The sequence below is a fragment of the Phoenix dactylifera genome, chromosome 2 (genome assembly GCF_009389715.1).
Source record: "Phoenix dactylifera cultivar Barhee BC4 chromosome 2, palm_55x_up_171113_PBpolish2nd_filt_p, whole genome shotgun sequence".
Classification (NCBI taxonomy): domain Eukaryota; kingdom Viridiplantae; phylum Streptophyta; class Magnoliopsida; order Arecales; family Arecaceae; genus Phoenix; species Phoenix dactylifera.
Window position 1 is genome coordinate 12,112,373 of NC_052393.1, and position 22,680 is coordinate 12,135,052.

The window sequence follows — 22,680 nt, forward strand, 5'->3', positions numbered from 1 at the left end:
ATCATTGGGAAAATAATATCTTGACTCTTAATCAAGGTTAGAAAATGAAAAGAAGATAAACTCGATCTGCTGTAGCAAATTTTTCTTAGAAAAAAATTAAATAGTACCATATGCAAAAATCTTAGTTATGGTTCCATTAATTTTTATTTTTGCATGAAAAATTGTTGCGTGCATTCCATTGACTGACTTTTGATCAAGAATTAACTTCCAAAGATAAACCTAAACAATCCAACATGAAGTTAGCTAATTAAATATGAAATAGAAAAAGTAATTTGGGTTTAACCTTACGTACATTTTGATTTCAGCCCCCCCTCTCCAAAATCATTCTTACAAAAAAAAATTATATTGGGTCATCAAGAGGTCGTGAAGTAACCAAATCCAGACAAAACCTAACCCAAATAACCAACTATATATTTGGAACCTCTTTGAGTTTAAAAATTGTTATATATATATATTGTCATTGTGACAATTTACATGTTCTTGGTAGTCAATCTTCATGCATATGGAATGCAAAATTGATGATCATGTCAAACATTTGATCTTTTGAAAAATATATTTAAAATCAAGTTTTTCTTTAAAAAATATATGAGAAATCAACAGATTTATGCACATTACTTATGATTTATATTTTTAACTATCTTTAATTTAGTTTCATTGGATAAACCAAGTAGATAACTAACACAGAATCTAAATCCCATCAGACCCAATTAGAAGAAAAACAAATCAAGTTTGAATATAAAATTCTGATCTGATTTGTATATAAATAAAATTTGACCCTGCCATGACCCAATTCAGCCCCAGCAAACCTGTAATCAATCATATATTCATATGCTCATGCCTTCAAAAGGGTCAGACCAATAACTCCATGCAGAACGTATTCATGAGGTGCAAGATTACACTATAGATTATAATAAATTAATCATATGTTTAACAACGTTAAACATCATCTTAGTTTATGGTATATAAATTTATTTTCCTTAAAATAAGTTAAAGAACAGGATTCGAGCTAAAGGTGATTCGCGAAACGATGTGTATATATACCCCCGATTGGCCGAGATCGGGGAATTCGGAACGTATCTCCAGAGTCACGGGAAGGGAGGTGGAAGGGGAAGGAAGAGAAAAGAACGTAAAGCCTCGTTCCCTTCTAATCCCAAGAGGAACTCTCTTGTGAATCAAGGGGCGAACGGGGAAGACGAGAAAAGAATGGAGCTCTTCTACTACCTGGCGTTCGGGGGTTTGTCGGTGGTGGTGGCGACGGTGGAGCTGAGCAAGACCAACAAAGACCGCGTCGCCATCTCCTCCGCCTTCAACTCCTTCAAGAACAACTACCTCGTCGTCTACTCCCTCGCCATGGGTCCGTCCCCGCCTCTTACGTTCCTCCCCCAAGATTAACCCTTCAGATCTTGCCTGGAAAAAACCCTCCGGTTCGCAATCTGGGATCGTCGATCTGGAGCCGAGGCTCTGGTATAGGGGGATCCCTTCCGGTTTTTCCGATCTAAACGACGAGCCTTTGGCTCTGTCTGGATTGATCCCCAGGGTTTTGAAAGTGTTCGATTTCTGGAGTTAATTTGATGTTTTTTTTGTCTGATAATGTCGGTAGATTCATCTTGTTAAATAATGTCGGTTGATCGTCTCTTTGTGTGTTTGCTCGGATTGATCTTTGGATTTAGTGCTCTTCTTTTGTGGAAGCACTTAAATGAAATAATTCTATGTTTTCTTGATTGCCATGAATTGAGTACCAGAGAGTTGAGGTCAATTTTTCTTCATATTTGTCATGGGGAGAATTCCTTTCTTTCTTTCTTTCTTTCTTCTTTCTCACTATGTTGGCAGGGATTGGTCTGATTATGATGTTTTCTTGGCATCAGCTGGTGATTGGTCTTTCGTTCTTTCTTTCCTTCTGTGTTGGCGGGAATTGGTCTAATTATGATGTTGTTTTCTTGGCATCAGAGAGTGATTGGTTTTTCTTTCTTTCTTTCTTTCTTTCTTTCTTTCTCTGTTGATGGGGATTGGTCGAATTATGGTGTTGTTTTCTTGGCATCATGTGGTGATTGTTTTTTTTCTTTCTTTCGTTCTTTCTTTCTTTCTGTGTTGGCGGGGACTGGTCTAATTATGATGTTGTTTTCTTGGCATCAGCTGGTGATTGGTTGCAGGGCCCTTATGTGTACTACCTCTACAGCCAGTATGGTTTCGACAAGGGAGATATTGGGCGGCTCTTCATTGCAGGATTTGGATCTTCCATGCTGTTTGGGACGATTGTTGGATCTCTGGCTGACAAACAGTGAGAATTTCTGATATAAATTTGTTTTATCATGTGTGGTGTTTCTTTTTCTTTTGGAATCTAACTGTTGGGAGAGCGAATTGTTTGAATAAGATTGTTGCGGTTGATGCATCCAAATACAGGGGTCGGAAGAGGGCTTGTATGACCTATTGCATAGCTTATTTTCTTAGCTGTATCACCAAGCATTCTCCAGAGTACAAGGTTTTGATGTTGGGACGTGTATTGGGAGGAATCGCAACGTCTCTACTCTTTTCAGCCTTTGAGTCATGGCTTGTTGCAGAACATTTTAAGGTCATGATGATTGATTTTTTATTTCCCTTCTGTTCTTTTAACTCTGCTGCAGTTTACTCAAGAAAAGATAGATTTGGTCATCTTTGTCAGTTTGAAATCTTAGATATACACAGCAATGAGGCGGGTTTTGTACTCAACTAAAGTTGAATTTTAGTACCAAAATAAGCTGAGAAACTTGAGCAATTTTTTCTAGTGTGATGTATCCATCAGATTGGTTCTCTCGATTTGTGTATTGGCTAATTACTTTTCTGTGTTTTGCTGCTGTGTGCTTAGATCCTTTGCTTTCTTCTCCCTTTCAATTTATTGCAAAATTTTTCACCTACCCATCATATCAGCTCAATGAATCTCACCTGCTGCAATTTTTCCATTGATTTTATTAATTGATATAGATGTCTGGACGTATGTTTGGCTTTTGATTTGTGAGTTGCAATTGTTCTCATTTTATGCTCCTGTTGTGTTCCCCATCAACATTTGGAATTCAAGATTTAAGATATAATTATAGGTATACTTCACTTAGAAATATTATAAGAAAATTGGACATAATCAATTGAAAAGATGAAGCTAAGAAAAATATGCGAGAAACAGGGGAATGAAAAGGAAGATATAAACATTCAGGGGGAAATAGTGGAGATATCATGATTACCATCTCTTTTTTCCCTCAAGATTTGCTAATAATTCTCAGATTATGCAGTTTCTTACATTTATTATAACAATGCTGTGAGGGAAATTTCAGATGAAATGCTTAAGAATATTTGAATTCCTTTTCAATTAGGAAACCCATCTAACTAGGATTATGTTTATAAATTATGCACCATAACCATAACTATCAGCCTTGTCCTAACTATTTGGGGGTTGACTTAAGTTCAAATTGTATTCAATGCAATTATGCACTTCTTTCATTAAATTACGAATTACAAAATCTAGAATGATTATTGAAATAGGTGATCTGACTGCTGACTTACTATGTTGGAAGTGTATTTCATATATCTAAATGACTACCTTCCTGGTCTTTGTTCTGATGGACCTTGCTACTGCTCTTTTACAGAGAGGTTTTGATCCGCAATGGCTATCATTAACTTTCTCCAAAGCGATATTTCTTGGCAATGGTCTTGTTGCCATCATCTCTGGGTTATTTGCAAATGTATTGGTTGATAACTTAGGACTTGGCCCTGTGGCTCCATTTGATGCTGCTGCAATCCTCCTTGCAATAGCCATGGTCATTATCTTGCCCTCATGGAGTGAAAACTACGGAGATCCTTCTGAGAGCAAGGATTTAATTGCTCAGTTCAAGGTCGCTGCAGTAGCCATTGCTTCTGGTAGGTGTGCCATCTTAGTGATTAATAATCTGTCTGGAATTTAGGGCCATCAGCTTCAATATTATTCTGTTTTGTTGAAGCAGATGAGAAAATTGCTTTGCTGGGTGCAATACAATCACTCTTTGAGGGATCTATGTATACTTTTGTTTTCTTGTGGACTCCTGCTCTAAGCCCAAATGATGAGGACATCCCTCATGGCTTTATTTTTGCTACATTCATGTTGTCTTCAATGTTGGGGAGCTCCATTGCATCTCGGCTTCTGGCCCGTCCAACACCCAAAGTTGAAAGTTATATGCAGATTGTTTTTGCAATCTCTTCCTTCACTCTCATCCTTCCTACTATTACTAGTGTAAGACTTCCTGCTTGTATCAACTAATATGAAATTCTTTTGCTAAGTTATTCATATGCGTGTGACCTGATTCTTAATGTGAAACAGTTCCTCATTGCACCTTCCACAGAGAAAGGTCGGAGCATCTCATTCGGGGGTTGTATCCTATTCTTTGGTTTCTGTGTCTTTGAAGCATCTGTGGGAATATTTTGGCCATCAATTATGAAAATGAGATCTCAGTACATTCCTGAGGAGGCCAGGAGCACAATCATGAACTTCTTCCGTATTCCTCTGAACATTTTTGTCTGCATTGTGCTTTACAATGTAAGTCTGGAAACTTTTTTAGTTCTCTCTTTTGTTCTCACAGAAATGGAGTTCAACAGATGCTATAGTCCAACTATGTTCAAGATTATTTTTTCCTCAAAAAGAACAAATGGAATATTATTTAAACTTAAAAAGAGCAGCTGTCTTATCTATCGTCTTAACTTTTCCATAAGTTCAACTTTATCCATATTTGGTATGACTTCAATCAGTTACTTCAAATTATGGATAATGGTCTGGGCTAAATATCTCTTTCTACTTGGTTACATTAGCACCCAGCATGTGTTGATGTACATGAGAAGTAGGATGGATGGTTCAACATTTGTTCAAATCTATATTTTTATGTTAGAGATGATAAATGCACTCCCTCTTTCGGTTGCTATATATAAATTCTCTCCTGAGGCAGGCTGGTGCATTTAGTAAAGAAACGTTTATGTACAAATTGATCTCGGAAAGGATGATGGGCAGCAGCAAGGCTTTCAGTCAGGAGTTTTCTTTATTGCAGTTCTACTTGACATTAGAGATATGTTAGCGTCATTCCGAAAGACAAAATGATGGAATTATTAGGTTACAAATTCCTCAAAAGTTTAAAAATCACAAAACATTGAGAATACTAATATTTGAAAATAATGGTATCTTGAAGGTGAGCGCTTTGCCTATAAATGTCATGTTTGGGATGTGTTCGATTTTCCTTTTGATGGCTGCGATCTTGCAAAGGCGGCTGATGGTGGTTGCTGAGATGCACAAGTCAAGTAAGTTATCTTATATCACTTGCACTGTCAAACCTGAACTTGATGTATTATTACATTGAAATCTTTTTTTCTTGAGGCGCAACTTCATCAAAATGGGTCATCTCCTTAAAACTAATAGACCTTGGCTGCATTCGTATCGCTAATGAACTTTTGGCAGAGGCACAAGATTGGTCATCTTTAAAGGAGAGGGATGGTGAGACAGCGCCATTGAATATCTAATCAGGAAGAAGACAATTGGAGCACAATACAAGTTGTAATTCACATTAAGATACTGCCATCGCATTGCATTCGCTGATGTAGCTGAGCTGATAAATAAGATGGTTTGGGAGGAGTTATGGACATTTAGAAGAACTGTCAGCACATGAATACCATTCAAAACCAGCAAACTGTTCCATTTAAAAGAACTCTCCTTTAGTCAGATTCTCCTTTTCTTTCTAACAGAGAAGTGGTCTGCTCGTGCTAAGCATCCTGCCAAATAGGTTAGACATTGATAATCATTTTTTGCTGGTCCGTTACCTTTTTTCTGATCTGATGAGGACTTGATTGTTCCAACGCCTCATTCTTTAATCTTTCTTTAATCTTTTTGCACATATGCAAAACATGGGCTTCTAACAGCATTGTTATGTAGATATTTCTTTTGTAACTCTTGATTGCTGTTGCTAAAAAATCACTCTATAATAAGAAGCGTACTTTTGTTGCATAATTAGGACATTTGTTGAATTTGATAATTTTCTCTCACGGGCAGTCTGCTGCATTCATACTCAGATAGGCTGTGCTCAGTCCATGAGGTATCTGATCATGTGAATTTGTACTCCTAGAAACTTTTTACATTTTTCTTTTGTTGTTTTACATGATTTCTTCTGATAACAAATAGCGACTGTCCTTTTTCTTTGGCAAGTTTCGAGATTATTATGAATTTAATTATCATTTGTTGTCTATATATGAATAGTCCTAAATTCTTCTGCTTGCAAGTCTAAAACATCTCAAATGTTGTTCCATCATTGTATCTACTATTGCTATCCCATTAAATTTCCCCTCTAACACTCAGGTTCTTTTTCTATTTCGATTAAGTTTATTGAAATGTCTACCTCAGCAGTTCTAAACAATATGTATGCTTATCCTATTCCAATAGACAATCTCCTGAACACATTCTAAGCGATACAATAAAAGTGGTCTTCTAATGTTAAACCTCATACATCATGAAAACTAATATACAGCCCACCTCCAAGTAGAGCAAATTTTTAGCATGACTTTGAGCAACTTGTCTAGTCACTGGCTGTTTGGATGCCAACAACGAAGCAGTCTGCCGTCTTGTGCACATGGGACACCTGGAGCTGCGAAGTTTCGCTGTATTTGCGGTGCGTCAACTTATTACTTGATATCACGACGTTATAAACTTATTTCGCTCTTTGGAGCTTTACCTACACAAGTGTCTTGATATCACGACGTTATAAAATTATAAACTTATAATTTAGCGCACTTCTTTTCATCCATTATTTTTTGAGCTTTATATTTCTAATCATTTTATTTATTTTTTACCAAAAAAATAATGGTGAATATGCCACCATCTGGAAGCAATTACCTGTTTTTCCCTCTCTTGTGGAGAGGGATGCCGACCAATTGAGAGAAGTCCAATTCAACATACACTTAATCAAGCTAACCTTATTGGTTATTTTTGGTGCTCAAATTGTTGTCTCCGCTAGCCTTACCTTAGTGTCCTTGCCCATCAGTCAATCTAATAGATAGTATCTGTTTTCATTTTCCCTGGGTTGATATTTACCGGTGAGAATGATTCTATCTCTCTCCTTTGACAGATTTTAGAAGTATCATCTCCAAGCACCCATTTCTCAGTTTGTGTCTTCATATTTGTTCAAAAAGGATTTTTCTTTTTCATACTGATCGATAGCATTTGGAAAATTGTCCTCTGCATACTAATTTTTTGACTTTTTTTTGTTGTTGTTGATCATGACGTATGAAATTTGAAAAGCCTTGTATATTGCCGTATCCTTGTGTCTGAATTTCTATATCTATCGACGTTCTGTTTTAAGCTCGGATTTTTTCCATGAAGGAAACTGTATTTCTGCTGATTACCATTTGGAATTTGGACCTTGTGCTTTACCTACCAGCATCCTCTATCTTTAGAAACCTGGTAAACCAATTTTGCTTCTTGATAGAGTCAGCCACGTGTAATCTCACCAGAATGTGAATAATTGTTTTCCTCTATAAAAAAAGCCATCATTTTATATTTTGAGTCCTTCCACTTATCTTTGCACTTCTATCATGTAGACTCATGATTGCATCCTCTCTTTGGAGTTAAATTCTTTAGAAGACAACTTTGCACTACTTGTTGAGGTGTGCATAGAATTGTTCGGCCATATTGTTTTTTCTTCTAGCCCAAAGAACAGCTGCCCTTTGTTGAGGTCCTTTTGAAGCCATCCCAGGGCAGATTGACCTTTATAAGCCCATGTAACTGATGAGCAAGACAAGTAAGTGACTCGTGAAACCGATGAGAAGGAATCGACTCGACTCTTTTGAAAATGAACGTTTATTTGGGATGATGCCTGTACAGGAATCAATCAAAGAGTAAATACGAGTAAATGTTAAAATCCTTCAGTTCCTTCGAACCTTCCTCCTGTGCTCAAGAGTTGAAGTAGCGTCCATCAGGCTTAAGTTTGTTGCAACACGCATCCCAGGCCGCTACCTCATTCTTTCCATGCGTCATCAGTATATGCATAAACCTCCTGACTGCATCCTTCCTATCTACATTTTTTTTGGCGGAAGCAAATTACCTAGATGCTCTCTATCCCTGAAGGTTGTACGTGTGCTTGGCTGTTGATGGGGTTCGAAAAGTATGACAAACAAATGTGCCCTACACATGAGGAAACCAGGAAATTTCCAGATTATCTGAAGTCAGTAGTGCGTGAGGGCATACGGGGAAATGATGGTCCGGGATGTAATATTCATAGAGCAACTTCATGTTTTGTCCACGTGGAGTGCTTCCCTTTCGTGCTTTCCAGAGATCGGTCATTTGGTTATCAGATATTACCACTAAAGTTCACTAGCCAGAGGCAGAATGGCCCTTAGGGAGTCCAAATCATTTACTAGATGTGCTCCAATTAGACGTCTGTTAGCAAATTTAGGGTTTGGATTTGTACCATTTCCAGATGGTCATAGTTTCACCCTTTTCTCTTCCCTTTTTGGATAGGCAAGTTCCACTTTTCTTGCCGCCTCCCACATGCTTGCAGCAATGTTTACAGAATGAATGCTCCGTGGTGCACTTTGATGCCGCAACTTAAGAACTGATCTTTCTTCAATGTCAATTGATGAAGGCATCTAGCATGGAATTTCTCCACCTATTGGATGGAATTTGCTCTCTGTTTCTGAATTAGAACGTGCTTTGGTACAGGTGAACCGAGTATAGTCACAAAATATCCACAGAAGCATCAAATTCGAATGCAGATACTGGAATATTAACTGATGAAACCAATCATACTTGTAGATAAACAATAGCTGCACAATAATGATACACAGAGCTCTATGTTTCACAATTGGCAACTTCACATTCTAACATGCCTGGCATCAGCACAAGCAGCTTCCAGATCCCCAATAAAGAATAGCATCTTATCGGAAATCTCCAAGCGCTGCTGCTCTAGCTTATCTTGGAGCAGCGGTCCGCTGTCCCAGCTAGTTTGATGCCTACAAGAGCCTAGGTATCGTTGGATCTCACCTTGATGAATGAGATAGTAGTCAACTCCTTCTCTGATAATCTTCAAACCCCTGAAACATAGTAATACAGTTATTTTACTTCATTTAAAGACAAGTCAAGGGCATATTTAATATAAAGAAAATAGTGCTCAAACAGTTAGAAGGAAAATTCTGAATCAACTGATTATATTGAACAGGCATCCATTTTCATATCCAGTTGCTTTATCTAACCTAATGAGGTCTATGCACTCATCCCGGTGCTCACACATTCATGTCCAAATTGTTAGGTTTCATTTCATAATTGTAAAGAAAAAGGTACATTTAGTTCGGTTTGGGGTAGATTTGTTCTGGGGCGATCTGTACTGAGTTCAGGTTTGCGGCACTTGGGTCCGTCCTCCCATTCTCGTTCCCTTTGAATATATTTTAGAGGCGAATTTTCTCGCTTCTTTTTCCCCTAAACTGAAAAATTGTTAGGTTATCTTGAGCTCAAGCTTGGCTCAGCACAGTGGAGATTTTCCTTTTACTAAAATTTGGCAAATAGCTTGGCTTCTCAAATCAGCATATGCGGATTAAACGCAGACTTACAATTTCAAAGATAAGGCGTGTATATTATGAATAACACCAATTCTTAGTGATTGAAGAAAAATGAGACAGATACAAAATAGAGCAATTTTTTTTTTTTTTTTTTTGAAAGCATTACTAGGTTAAAATCTTTGATGATCTATGGTCAACATGTCAGAAAAGTTTCTAGCTATACAGCATTTGATATTTAGTCTTGATATTCTGATAAGATGGACGTTTCTATAGGATCAACGCATTCATGTTTGGCACTTTGAAATCTAGATACCAACACTAGAACTTCATGAATAATCCTAAGTGCAATCCTTCTTTATCAGTTTCACTCCTTCAAGGACGAATTCTACAATTAGTCAGCATGCAAAATGGCGTGCATATATTTTATTTCCAGAGAAATATTTAATCTCTATGCCAATTCAATTTCCTAGATTATATCAATTTTTCCACTAGGGAGAAAGAATCTAGTGGTAATATTTGTTTCAGTATGGAGGCATCAGAGAAAATATTAGATATGCATTTGGTAGATGATAAAAACCAAGTCAAACATGAAACATTCAACTCATCCTTGCCCAATTCAGACAAGTTTAGCTTACGAAGCTGTATTTACATTGAAGTTCCAACGAAGTTCATCAAAACATTGCTTTAGGATAGATATGTTACTGTGTTCATGTACATCATGTTGTCATTCAGGCAGATTACTACTGCTAGGCAATCTTATGCATGTGAGTATATGTTGCTTGGATAGAATAGCCCTCGAGGAAATTTCATATGGATATGCACTCAATAGCAGTTTCTAGAACTAAGTATGATTATAACCAGTACAAGTATCAAAACATAGAAAATTACTAATATACAACAATCGGTTGCAACCTAAGCATGGCTTACTCCCAATTTTCTCACTTTCCTAATTGAATTACAAAACAATTTAGATTCAGAGTAGTACACTTGATCTCAGTTAGTATAGAATAAGTTATGAAAAATATAAATATAGGTTCCTCCTATTTTTCTCGCTTGCTTAATTAAATCGCAAAATAATTTAGATTCAGATTGGTACACCTGATCTCAATGAGTAAAGAATAAGTTATGAGAAATGGAAACACAGTAAGGGTGTGCTGATGACTTACAATCCATATCTATCGCATCGATCTTGCGCTATGTAGACATCTTTCCAAGTTTTGGAATCTTGTGGCGCGTAGAATGAAGCACTGTCTTCTCCCCATCGTTCCTTGAATAGGCTGCTCCACAGGGCATTGTCAGAGCCTAATTTCCTCCACTTTCTGCAAACTAGTTAGTGCACCAACGTGGATGTTAGCACAAACTCAGCTTTGGATGTAAACTAAATGATTAACCAGTATTCTTGACAGTTTAATTTATGAAAGCAAATTGAAGACTCATTTTCTGTTTTGATTGAACAAAAGCTTCAAACATCACTCTGAAAGGGAATGAAAGATATATTATTAAGTTCTCCAAGGAGATAATGATGTTTGCACAGTTAGCATGTTAATCAATGGCTTTTGGTGCCACCGCTCATGGGCCTTTACAAGTAAACATCAATTTTCCTGATTTCACACATTTCACAGTTCTGCAAAAATTGTGGGTTCTGCCAAGTAAAGAAATCCATGCTTACATTTCTCCATCGAAAACCTGTTCTTATCTTGAAGAGCACTTGATATGTAGGTTTTATCTCAACTGATAAATGATGCATTAGATACAAATACAATGATGGGCATTTCCACCAAAAAAGGACACTTAAAGAATGGATGGTATAGATCCATGATCAGATGAATAGGTGTAATGACCTAGCTGCTCCACCTAAATATTTCACCATGAATTCAAGCCCCGCACTCAAATTCTTTGATGGACCAGGCAAGAAGTAATATTTGTCCACAAGAAATGGCAATTTAATCAGCACCAATCCAATGAATGGAAAGGAATTACAATTCTCAGGTGGGTTATAGTTGATACAGAGATATAATCATAAGGATCTGCATCATATTTACTAGATTCATATCAAGAAATGAGTCACCAAACAAGACCACTTCACAAGTTTACGATGTTGATGCAGAAAGAGGTGTGCTGCCGGCATGACTGCACCGCACAATTCAGGTTAGATAATTCGCCAAGAATTCAGGCCCTGCACCCAACTCCTCTGCTTGGATCATGAAAGAAATCGTATTTGTCCACAAGACTTCTAATTTTCACGCGAGTGAAAAAAAAAGTCCATAAGAGAAGTGATCGAGCAATCCATATTGCCATGCGCAAGCAAGGGCACAAAACATAAAGAAAAGATTGCTTTTACAAAAAGACATTAATGAGCAGCTCTGCATACCAGTTCTCTCCTGTCCCTTCTCCATCATCGTTTTCTTTTCTCGTTGAACAGTATGGAAAGATGCTCCCAGATTCAAAAGAAGATCCTACAAGAACTAATTCCACTATCCAGATCTAAAGGACTGAAGAAAAGTAAGCACCAAAGAAACTATAAACAGTTCTGATTGTGGTCGTGATGAGGGAATTCAAAGACAGGAGGCAGTTTTCCTACAGGTGATGCCATAATTACCATAATTGTAATATAAATTACAAGAAGAGGAAGAAGATAGCGAGAGGAGGATTGGAGACAGAGCTACCTTGGAGAGCTGTTGCTAGAGTTTGGTGATCGAAGAGGTGGAAGATCTTGACGCACAGCTCCCCCGGCAATCTCTCCATTACCTCCGGATTCCACGAGAATTGCTGTCTCAGTTCGAAAACAGAGAGAATTCTGCTGTCTGAGCCCGACGAAGATCCGGTTCGGCCCCTCTTTCTACCTCCCCGTTTCTTCTTGTCTTCTGCCACGTGTGCTAATCTAGATTAGTCAAAAATAATAATAATAAAATATTTTTAAAATTAAAACTAAATCAGTTTTTTTTGTCCCTTATCTTTTTCGTTTTCAATCTAGACTTCTTTTGCGGGAGGGGTAAAGCAAATCTAGAGCTTTTCAAATGGAGACTCTTTTCTCTACCATTCCGGCCGCACTCATTCTTGCCGCCAACCGCCGCAACCCAGTCATAGCTGCTGTCAATCATGTAGCCATTGCTCATGAGCTTTCTCCATGGGAGCACTGTATGAGCCTCTTTTTTTTTTTTTATTCCCACATCAATTATTTATAGGGTAGATTTTAAATATTTATATAGAATCAAAAAATCTAAATAATACCTTCCGGCTAGTTATTTTGAGTAAGGTCCTAGGTTATTATAAATAGTATCAGAGCAAACAGCACGGATCCATTGAGGCTAACCACGAGTCGATCGTCGTATTTATGACTAGATTTGAATAGATTTGAACCCTTAGTCTGACGTTGGGTAGATTTTGGATACTTATATAGGATTAAGAAATCCTTCTTCTGATTAGGCAGAATTTAAATAGAATTAAGACACCCAAATAATATCTTCCGGCTAGTCATTTTTGGTGTCTGAATGTGTTATGCAGACGCAAACAAAGGAAGCAGGGACATTGATATGTATCAAATCCTTTAGAACTTAGGTATATCTCCATTTTGATGGAAATAATAACATGGGTATATCACCAAAGCAAAATTATTTACTTTAGCGGAAGCTAATTCTAAGCAACCTTACATAAATCAAAATTTGTATTTGCAATTATTTAACTCTAAGAGTCATAGAAGTGATGCCACAAAGATATAATGATATTAAATTATTGAACCATGAATATCTGGCTCTTTTTCCAAAAAAAAAAGGAAAAGGAAAGGGAAAAATCAACAATTCTCTTTTTGGATAAAGATGAAAATTCAACATTTATCCTTGAGGATCCCATCTTATGCACAAACCGCTGTCATTAGATCATTCAATGCCTCTTCATTAGTCGGCTGAAGAAAAAATTATGCTAATAGATGGCTATGTATAGATTACATAGAACATAATGAGATCGCAGGATGTAGTTGCTTATGAATGCTGCTACATCTACTCCATTGTATTTGTGCACGCGAAACGACTGCTAATCCAGGGTTTGGATGCTCTCCCAGACGAACAAGTTTATGCTCATCAGGATACACAAGGAGTGGTCTGCTTAAACATATATATTAGCCTCCAATCAGACGGCCGTTTTAATAAGGTATATGTTCCCATGGTGTACCAAAATTCGATAGGCATGTCGTTCTTCTAAAACACTCTTTGCGATATGGGCAAAAACAAGCTAGCTAGGATCGCGTTTGATATTATAGCTGCACCGGAGTAAGTCGGACCAAGTGGCGGGTATCATTGAAGAAGGGATTGTGAATTCATTTTCCTTTGCTAGAGTCCGACGGGTATAAAAGGTGACATGGATGGCTGTGGCCTTCGGAAATCCTGCCACCACCTCAAAACCAATTATAAAATAAAAATATCCATATATACGTGCGCAAGCTGAGCCATGCGGAGTTTCCTGGTGAAGGATCACGGAAGGCTTTCTATGGTACATTATTTAGTCTGTTTTGATACCATAATATTTTATTGGTCCGACATGGTTTTCGACGAGGAATATTATTGAGGTGGAGGGAGAAAATGCTCAGCCGCTAAAATTTAACGATGGAAAGAATAGATTCCATTACCATTTGTCGCCTCTTGCATGTCGGAGCAGGAAGGTGATAAGCTGGGGTTCGAAAATGCTCAGCCGGTGTGATCCATGTCAGTTTATTACGTCTTGGAGCTGAGTACTTCAAGCTCATCTATATCTTTGCCGCTGATTCGATGGACGGCAACAAGATCACGTAGAAGCTGCATGAACGACGCCACGTTAGACCTCGTAAGTCGTAACACAGGGTGCCCTTCCATATAACATGGACCAAAGAACAGATCCGGGAATTTGTTGATTGCACAGTTTGCAGGAGACAATCTCTAAATCGTTCGGTCACAGATCACAACTGTAACACCAGCAGCATCCGCATTACGAAACAACGAGGAGCCCCAAACTCCAGATAAGGTTACGACAACCCTTCACGTATCCATACTTCCAAACAAATTAGCCGAGACCTCAAGTTCCGCCAACAACCGTCCATCCAGATTCGTTTCTTTGGCTGATATTATCCATCTCCTGATACCACACAAGAACAAGAGACGTAAAGCGAAAAAATTAACACCACCAAGACACTTTGGAAGCTAACATGGACAGGCAGAATCTTATAAAAGGCTATACACTTTGTTACTGAAGTCCAACATCGCAGCACCACATGGTTGCTATATGGTTGCTGGGATTCCTAAATTGCAGAAATACCGATCTAACTTTTCTTTGTATTTAAAGTGCAGATATTCACTTAGATAACATAAAGTATATCGAAGTTATAGCTGAGGTTGCCCTTGGATTACACAAAGACAGACAAAAGGTTAACCAATGCTTCAAAACACTCATATAAAACCAGAAAAGCTTGTACAGGAACCGGCAAGTTAGATACAGGGAAACAATAGAGGCGAGAAGCATATTTCATATCAAATAATTAAGCAGAATTTCCAATTTTAACCCAGAGATGTCAGACTAAGAATAAATGTAGAATCTATAAAGGAGTTCCAGCCCAAACAAACCTTATAATCCATTTTCATCAAAATTTCCCCGTATTCATCTTACAAACTATCGATAATCTGCAACTAGCAGTACTTTTGAATCAACATTCCCAGGCGATGTTTGTCCACCTCTAATAGAGAGGACAAAACATCAGCCATAGCTTTAGACGAGCATTCACATGGATCAGTAGTAAAAGTGAAAGATAAAGAATGCAGGAATCACATATAAAGAAAAATAAAATGAAGGAAAGACCAAAGTGCTCTGATCCCCAACAATATAAGGAAGACAAATCAAACATTCAACCTCTGCCAGCTTTTCTCCTTAAATATTTTTAGGACAAATGTAAGTAACCGTGCATAAATTTGACCTGCACATCAGCTTCACCATCATCAAGCAGATTTCCATTATTAACAGCAGTTCATACCTCAAGTTCACCAATAATATACTAAAATGTAACCTAAAATTTGCATAAATTTCAGTATACATCTAGCCCTTCATATAATCATCACCAGCTTCCCAAGGAAATTGCACACTACCAAAACAGGACATCTCCCCAAGTTACCAGATTTTCTACAGTCAACAAAAAAAAGGCAAAGAGCCTATGCAAATTTTAATTGACTAAATCAAGCCTATATTACACAGTATACAGAAATAAATTGTTGCAGGAAATGTCAAGTCTCAAGTGTATAAAATGAACTCATTATGCTCAGAATCCCAAATAATTAATATATGAACATGATTGATGCAAGATCCAAAAAAGATCTTGTTGAACACATCATCTCTCGAGATCTATACACACCAGAATAATTCACTATATGGACATGACTGATACACACAGCATGATCCAAAACATGATCCTCTTTAACTCAGCATTTCTCTGAGATAATATACATACAAGAATTTCATACCGACGGGCACTTTTTTTTTAGACCGTTGTAACGGAAGTAACAGCAAAAATTAGGTAGTCACCAATTACATACCCTCATTAGACACAAAAGACAAAATTATTAAGTTAAACCTTCAGTCACACATAAAACGAGTAAATGAATTCGATACTGGTCAATATACATATCACTCAAGTAGTGGGACAAGTATAAACCTTTCACAATATGCAATGTAAATTCAGATGAAAACTAAATGAAGCAAACAAACTAAAATGCAGGTCATTGAAACAAATAATAGAATCAATTGACTGGAACATAGGAGTAACATAGATGCAATTGTAGATAGCTAAAAACTAAGCCACTTTTTGCATTCCTTTCCATTATAAAAAATTACTTTTTCTACAATAGATTTATTACTTTTTTACAACATTCTAAAAAGATTTTCTAGAAGATTTTGATAAAAAATATTTGGTTAGAAATATGATAACAATATTTCTATTTAATGAAATTGATAGTCACTTTCATAATCACAATCATCACATGAATGAAAAGAAAAACTTGGATGCTAAAGATATTTAAAAAAGCATGAGATTTCATCACTAGGCTACAAATATGATTCATACTACAGCTTTGACCCCCTGAAAAGGAAGCAACTGATAGTTAACTAATGGCTGATATGCATGATCCTGAGAAGGTATGTAAACTAAAAGGTAAAAAATCTGCATGAAAATCCAAATTAGAAATATCCTATAGCAAGCTACCTAAAAAGTTAAAAAGAGATATCGACAATTATTCTGAAATCAGTTATTTTTTATTCCACCAATTACTTGAGATACAATGTAAACTACTCTTGATATAATAAAAAATGTAAGACTAAGGCCCTGTTCGGCATCACTTTTATTTCTTATAAAAACCAAGACAAAAAAAAGGAATATATGTTATTATTTTTATTTTTCAAAAATCAATTATGTTATTTTTAGATAAATGAAAGTAAGAAATTCTTATTTTACTATTTTGCAAAATAAGAAAACCAACACCAGTGGAACCACCTCCATTTTCACCCGCTATCACTGTTGTCGTCACCTCCACCGCCACAACCATCATGCTGCTGCCATCACCGTCATCTCCACCACCATCGCCGTTATTGTCTCTAACACCACCATTACTACCACCCGCCATACCACCACCAATAACCACTACCACCAACCAATCCATCATCTCCCGCCGCCTCCATAGCCTCTGCCATAACACCACCACTATCATCATTGTTAGCACCACATCATCGATTGCCCCACCACCACTGCCCCCCGCCACCATGTCGCTAGCGTCCCCCAACTACAAGCTTCTACTATCTCTGCCATCACTAACGTTGCCTCAACCCTCATTATCCATTTATGTTTTAAAAAATTGTTGACTATACCAAACATATTTATATTTTTAAACTTTAAAAAATAAATAAAATAATTTTTTCGGAAATAAAAATGAAAGTGATGCCAAATGACACCTAACATTCAATATCCCTCTGAACTAGATTATCATTTTTACAAATTTCCCTGGAATATAAAGCTTTCTGAGAAGATAGCTTTACAGTTCCTCCCCTCATAGTCCATAGTCCAAAGTCATAATAAGATGAGTTGACAGCCAAACAAGAAAGCACCCCTAAAACCAACCACCGGCCAAAATCTATGTCCGATCCCTCTAGCCACCTTTTATATTAGCTTCCATAATAATACTCCTATGACATGCTCAAAGCATTTTTCCAATTCCCCACAACCAGCATCATGCCTTGCATCGTAATAATGATTTTAATAACATCTTTGACAAAACAGTCTCCCCAAAATTTGCTCTCCATTACAACTTCCTTGACCATGCAAAGTTCATCTCCTTCAATTTGATGATTGCCTAAGATATAGACAAGCAAAGAACAACCTCAACTCTTTGACGGAGGTAATTTATCCAAAAGATTTACTGAAAAAAGGTAGACTATAGGCACAAAAATGAAACTCATAAAGTAGCAAGTTTTGACCAAGGTGTTATGTTGTCAAGTGGCAAGTCTGTTAACTATCTATCCAACACATGACCCATTACACACACTATTTCCACGCCTCAAAAAATCAAAATACTTCATGAGGAATAAGTCTACAGCAAATAGTAAAGTGATCATCACAAGTAACTTCAAATCAATGCATTTTTTATAAAAGCTCATCGTTAAGCCAAAAACCAGAACATAAATAAATAGAGAAAAAAAAGAAGTTTAATCACAAATTCAATTGGCTTGCTGATGAGACCGACTTTCAACTATGAACCTTCCAACCAGAGCTTGAGGGACAAATTATTACAAATTCCAACTGCCTAGGAATCCCCTAGCTTTGAACCATTGCCACTGATGAAGAAACATCGTCTAAGATATAAACACTAAGAAAGGCATGTTATTATAAGCTTATAGATCCATCTTAAATTAAAACCATCTTTCCTTCTATGATTATTGGGAATCAATACAATACAATCATGAGTTCTACTGCAGTTCATTTTTGGGGGATAATTAATCCAATCATTTTTTCGTTGTTTAAAAAGAAAAACAAGCTTAGGCCACTAATGCACTTCACAAGCACCACTTTGCCACCTATGAACCTGGCCTAGAGGCTTGGCTATCTATCTTGGCAACCATGTTCACTAGGTATGCCCAGATTAGTTGTGCAGTTACATGGAAGACTGCCAACAGGCCTAGGTCAGCAAAATAGAGAGGGTTCAGACAGTTTAAGTCAAATTTAGGTCCAAAGTGGGTCAACGCAAGTAGGAGAAGCTGAAAAACTGAGAGGATAAATCATAAAAGTTGAGAGACTAAGACGCACTCAGGCAAGTTAGCAACATTTCAGTCAGAATGGCAGCATAATCATATTATTCATTTATGACGGCTCTGGCATGGTGACAACAGTACTGGAATCCAGCAGCACATCATTAGAACTTTTCCTTCTCTATTTCTTCCTTCTGGACATCTCCCAAGTGCCAAGAAATGATTCCTATGTAGTTGCTGGCTTGCAACCTAACATTCTTTAAAAGTTTCTCCCTAAAAACAATTATCGATTGCCTATGGGACACTGTTCTTAAGTTCTAAAACCCATTCAACAACACTGCAGATTTAAAATACTTCATTAATTGTCAATTTGCCTCTTACAAATATGCTAAAGTAATATGGGACAATATACTTAGGAGAAATTTTTATACTATAAATCTTATAATACATGTTTGTATTAGGGCCATATGAAAATCCATCCAATCGTAGACTTTTTTCCTACAAATATTGTCAATTTCCAAATATTGTCAATTTCCATGTTGCGAGTTTATATTTCCAAATCTTATCAACTTCCAGTTTTGAGTTCATATACAAGTCCTTAACACTTGCATACAAACTCCCTTTTAGATTTTTTAGTTCATTGCATTTTACCTCTTTAACAAACTAGGCAAACTCCAGCAACAAAAGACCTGCAATATTGTTACCTTTAATAAGTCAATGGTCTAGAATTTTTTTTAAAGTTAAAAGTTTTGATTAATGATTTTTGGAATCCACTCAATCCATGATAAAAGGAAGGTTCAATCCATGACAGTTGCAAAAGTATTTGAGCAATCTAAGCTACAGAATACTGAAATTAGAGTTTTCTTATTTCTCATTCATAACTGAAAAAAATAAAAATACAGCAGTCTTGAGGCTTTCTTAATTCTCACTCATACCTGCAAAAAAAATAAAAATACAATAGTCTTCTTCCAGTCAGCTAACATTAGCTCATGATGACACTCCTTCAGTTTTGCAATATGTCTACTTGTCTAAGACTTCATAAGATTCTTTTCTCTAAATAATTTGATTAAGTGATAGAGGTCTAGATCATCTAATATATGAAGAAACTTAGAATATGCTGAAAAGGTTGTCATTCACTTGCTGTGAATTTTGTCCATGGAACAATCACTCGCTAGTCAGCAAGATTATTGTGCAATATGGTATACCAACCTAGCCAAACTTCGTACCTCTTTAACACAATTGGACCTCCCTTTCTTCCTAAGAACCATAGTTTCTCACTTCATGCAACAGCAACTTTAACACATGAACAATATTTTTAATGTATGATTACATTTCTGATTGTTGGTCATCAGTATAACTGGAAAAGTCAAATAGAAAATCTACTACAGTAAGACATACTTCAACATCAAACCCCATGCCCCCGTCAAATTTCTGTACCACATCCATGCTTCCACTGCTATAGTATTGCCATGAGTTTCTTTTAGTGCCAAACAATGTTTGACTGACACCATTTTCTGAGAAACTACTGCCACCATTAGATTAATACAAATTGATGGAATCAATCATCTAACATCTCATGATCAGCCCATGAAGTCATGGTTGTGGCAGCTCTTTTGTGGTCAGACTTTGGGTCCAATTAACAATTGGCATAAAACAAAATGATACATCCATCAAATTATTGATAAAAGCTAGAAAGCAAACATAATCATCCATCTTATAGCTCTTCATAACTCAAATCTTCTAACCTATAAGTAATATTTCAATCTAACTTTGAGAATCCTGATTATTACTTTAATGTCCTTGAGATTCTTAATGCTCATATTGCACTCCTGACTTTTCACTAACAAATTCATCGGATTCAATGAACATAGCATAAATCATTCTGCTTACATACAAAGGCTGTCCTATCACATCAAATGTTAGAACAAGCAACTGTAGCATTCAATAATGTATCAGAACCTACACAATATTAGAAGCCTGTACTATGCCATAAGGGATCTTGCCATTATAATACCAAATGGTAAAATCTGATCATACAAAAAAAAAATCTTTGAAGGATTAAATGGGAAGAAATTTAAAAATGTGATTAAACAATCAGACCTAATCCACGACTAAATGGGACCAGACTAATGCATCAATGAAACACAAACAACTCTATAAAATCATGGTTTCAAAAATTGCTGAAATGGGATTGTACAATAATACCATAACATTCCAATACAGAACCAGCGCCAGTAGGATGCCGGACATTAAAATAGATGTACCAGTACGGGCCAGTTAACCAGTCTATATACCGATCCACAGCGGCGAGTACCAGCATACCGTACTGCTGTACCAATCGGCAATAATAGTTTTTTAAATTTTTTTGGAATATACCAACTTATATATGCAGGTGTACCAATACCATACTAATACCGATGTGCCATTTTGATAGAAAAATAGTACAGCGCTCGATATTGATATTTAAAATCATGCATAATCAATAAAGGGTTCTTCATCTCAATAAGCAATGCAAACCAGGATTTCTTGAAATAGCGGGTGCTTAAAGAAACCTAGACAACCATCTTTGATCTTATATCTGAAAAATCGCTGTGAATTCGAATATATGTTGCAATTCCATAGACCGAACATATGCATTCATAGAAGCAAACTTAAATTCAGCTAAATAGTGCCAAAGCAATTAGGTAAAAGTAATTACATAAATACACCAAGGATAATAAACTTCTTGTCATATATCCATAACTACAATAATCTTCTTGATATTAAAAACTAGTTTTAAAGATCAGTTAATGGAAGTAAAGAACCATGAACTTATTCTCTGTCGCCTCAAAATGACAAATTTCCCATTCAACAATGATTCTTTGTATTTATATAATATAACATAAGAAAAAAGTTCCTAACAGACGAAACAGCAACAAGAAGGAGCCAACTAAGGAACCAAGACAGATGCAACATTTGAAACATTCTATCAAGAACAGAGTCACATAAGTTAATCCTCAAACCAAAATACAAACAGTTATACTATCATATAACGAAATTAAATTAATGAAATTGTTGTTATCGGCTTATTCCAAACCAATTATTTGACCTCCGGTCCCCCAGCATGGTGATAAGTGCAAAAATGGACACGCATATTTTGGTCCCCTCTAGAATCAAGAAACGAGAAGAAATAACAGATCGAGAGGATCAGGAGCTAGAAGGACAACAAACCCTAGATAGGTACATATCTCTTCAGCGCCTGCTTCCAGCGACAGCAGCTCCCACCATCACCCCCCGATGGCGCCAGCGACAGCCGCCGAACGCGGCCCATCGCGGCCTTGAACAGGGCCCCGGTGCCGAGCCAGCAGTCACGCTGTTGATCCAGTCATCAGTATCCCTAGCAGCGACCATCCCGCTCTCCATCCCTGCATACAGGAGGCCGAGCACGCCGAGGCGGGTTTCCGATCCGGCGGCCGTCCTGGCCGGATGAATTGAGGATGCGTTGACGCGGATCTTGGGGTGTCGCCAGGTTGCGGCGGCGGGGGCGCGTGGAGCCGAGGAGGCGCCGAACGGCGCCGGTGAGGAGCCGATGCCGGTGTAGTAGTGAGGTTCTCGCCCCAGGAGCGGCGCTGGGCAACGACTCCCGGAAAAGGAACTCCGGCGAGGTGGGAGGTCGTAGAGGTCCGGTAGGGATCTGGAGGTCCTGGTAGGGTGAAGAGCCTCCGGCCGGGCTCCGCCGGCGATCGGGGTCGTCTCCGCCGTAGATCTTGGATCGGCCATTAAATCTCCTGTTCTCTGATATCTAGGGTTGGGATTTGGGGAGGAAGATAGCAGGATATTTAGAGAGGGAGAAGGGGAAGTTCTCTGATATCTAGGGTGTGGATTTGGGAGGAAGGGGAAGCTACCTTCTATACCGTCTCCGAAGTAGCT

At 37.4% G+C, this 22,680-nt stretch overlaps 2 protein-coding genes and 1 pseudogene across 3 annotated transcripts; 1 reads left to right on the forward strand and 2 right to left on the reverse strand.

The window, feature by feature from the left end:
* Window positions 1-1,057: 1,057 nt before the first annotated feature.
* Window positions 1,058-5,992, forward strand: LOC103719479 (molybdate-anion transporter-like). Of its 2 annotated transcripts, none has more exons than XM_008808743.4 (8): window positions 1,058-1,354; window positions 2,134-2,278; window positions 2,401-2,569; window positions 3,615-3,885; window positions 3,969-4,234; window positions 4,322-4,537; window positions 5,178-5,286; window positions 5,363-5,992. In XM_008808743.4, exons 1-8 carry the CDS (start codon window positions 1,204-1,206, stop codon window positions 5,503-5,505), a joined length of 1,470 nt encoding a protein of 489 aa, XP_008806965.2. In that variant the 5' UTR covers window positions 1,058-1,203; the 3' UTR covers window positions 5,506-5,992. The 2 variants fall into 2 exon arrangements, with proteins under 2 accessions (XP_008806965.2, XP_008806966.2); XM_008808744.4 differs by having other exon boundaries at window positions 1,059-1,354; window positions 5,444-5,992.
* Window positions 5,993-8,717: 2,725 nt separating this feature from the next.
* LOC103719478 (F-box/WD repeat-containing protein pof10-like) lies at window positions 8,718-14,634 on the reverse strand. The gene is made up of 4 exons (XM_017845808.3): window positions 14,147-14,634; window positions 12,192-12,389; window positions 10,692-10,851; window positions 8,718-9,063 (listed from the first exon to the last, which is right to left on the reverse strand). Exons 1-4 carry the CDS (start codon window positions 14,163-14,165, stop codon window positions 8,844-8,846), a joined length of 597 nt encoding a protein of 198 aa, XP_017701297.2. The 5' UTR covers window positions 14,166-14,634; the 3' UTR covers window positions 8,718-8,843.
* A 7,348-nt stretch (window positions 14,635-21,982) lies between these two features.
* The window catches only part of LOC120104648, a 1,191-nt pseudogene continuing 493 nt past the window's right edge, over window positions 21,983-22,680 (reverse strand).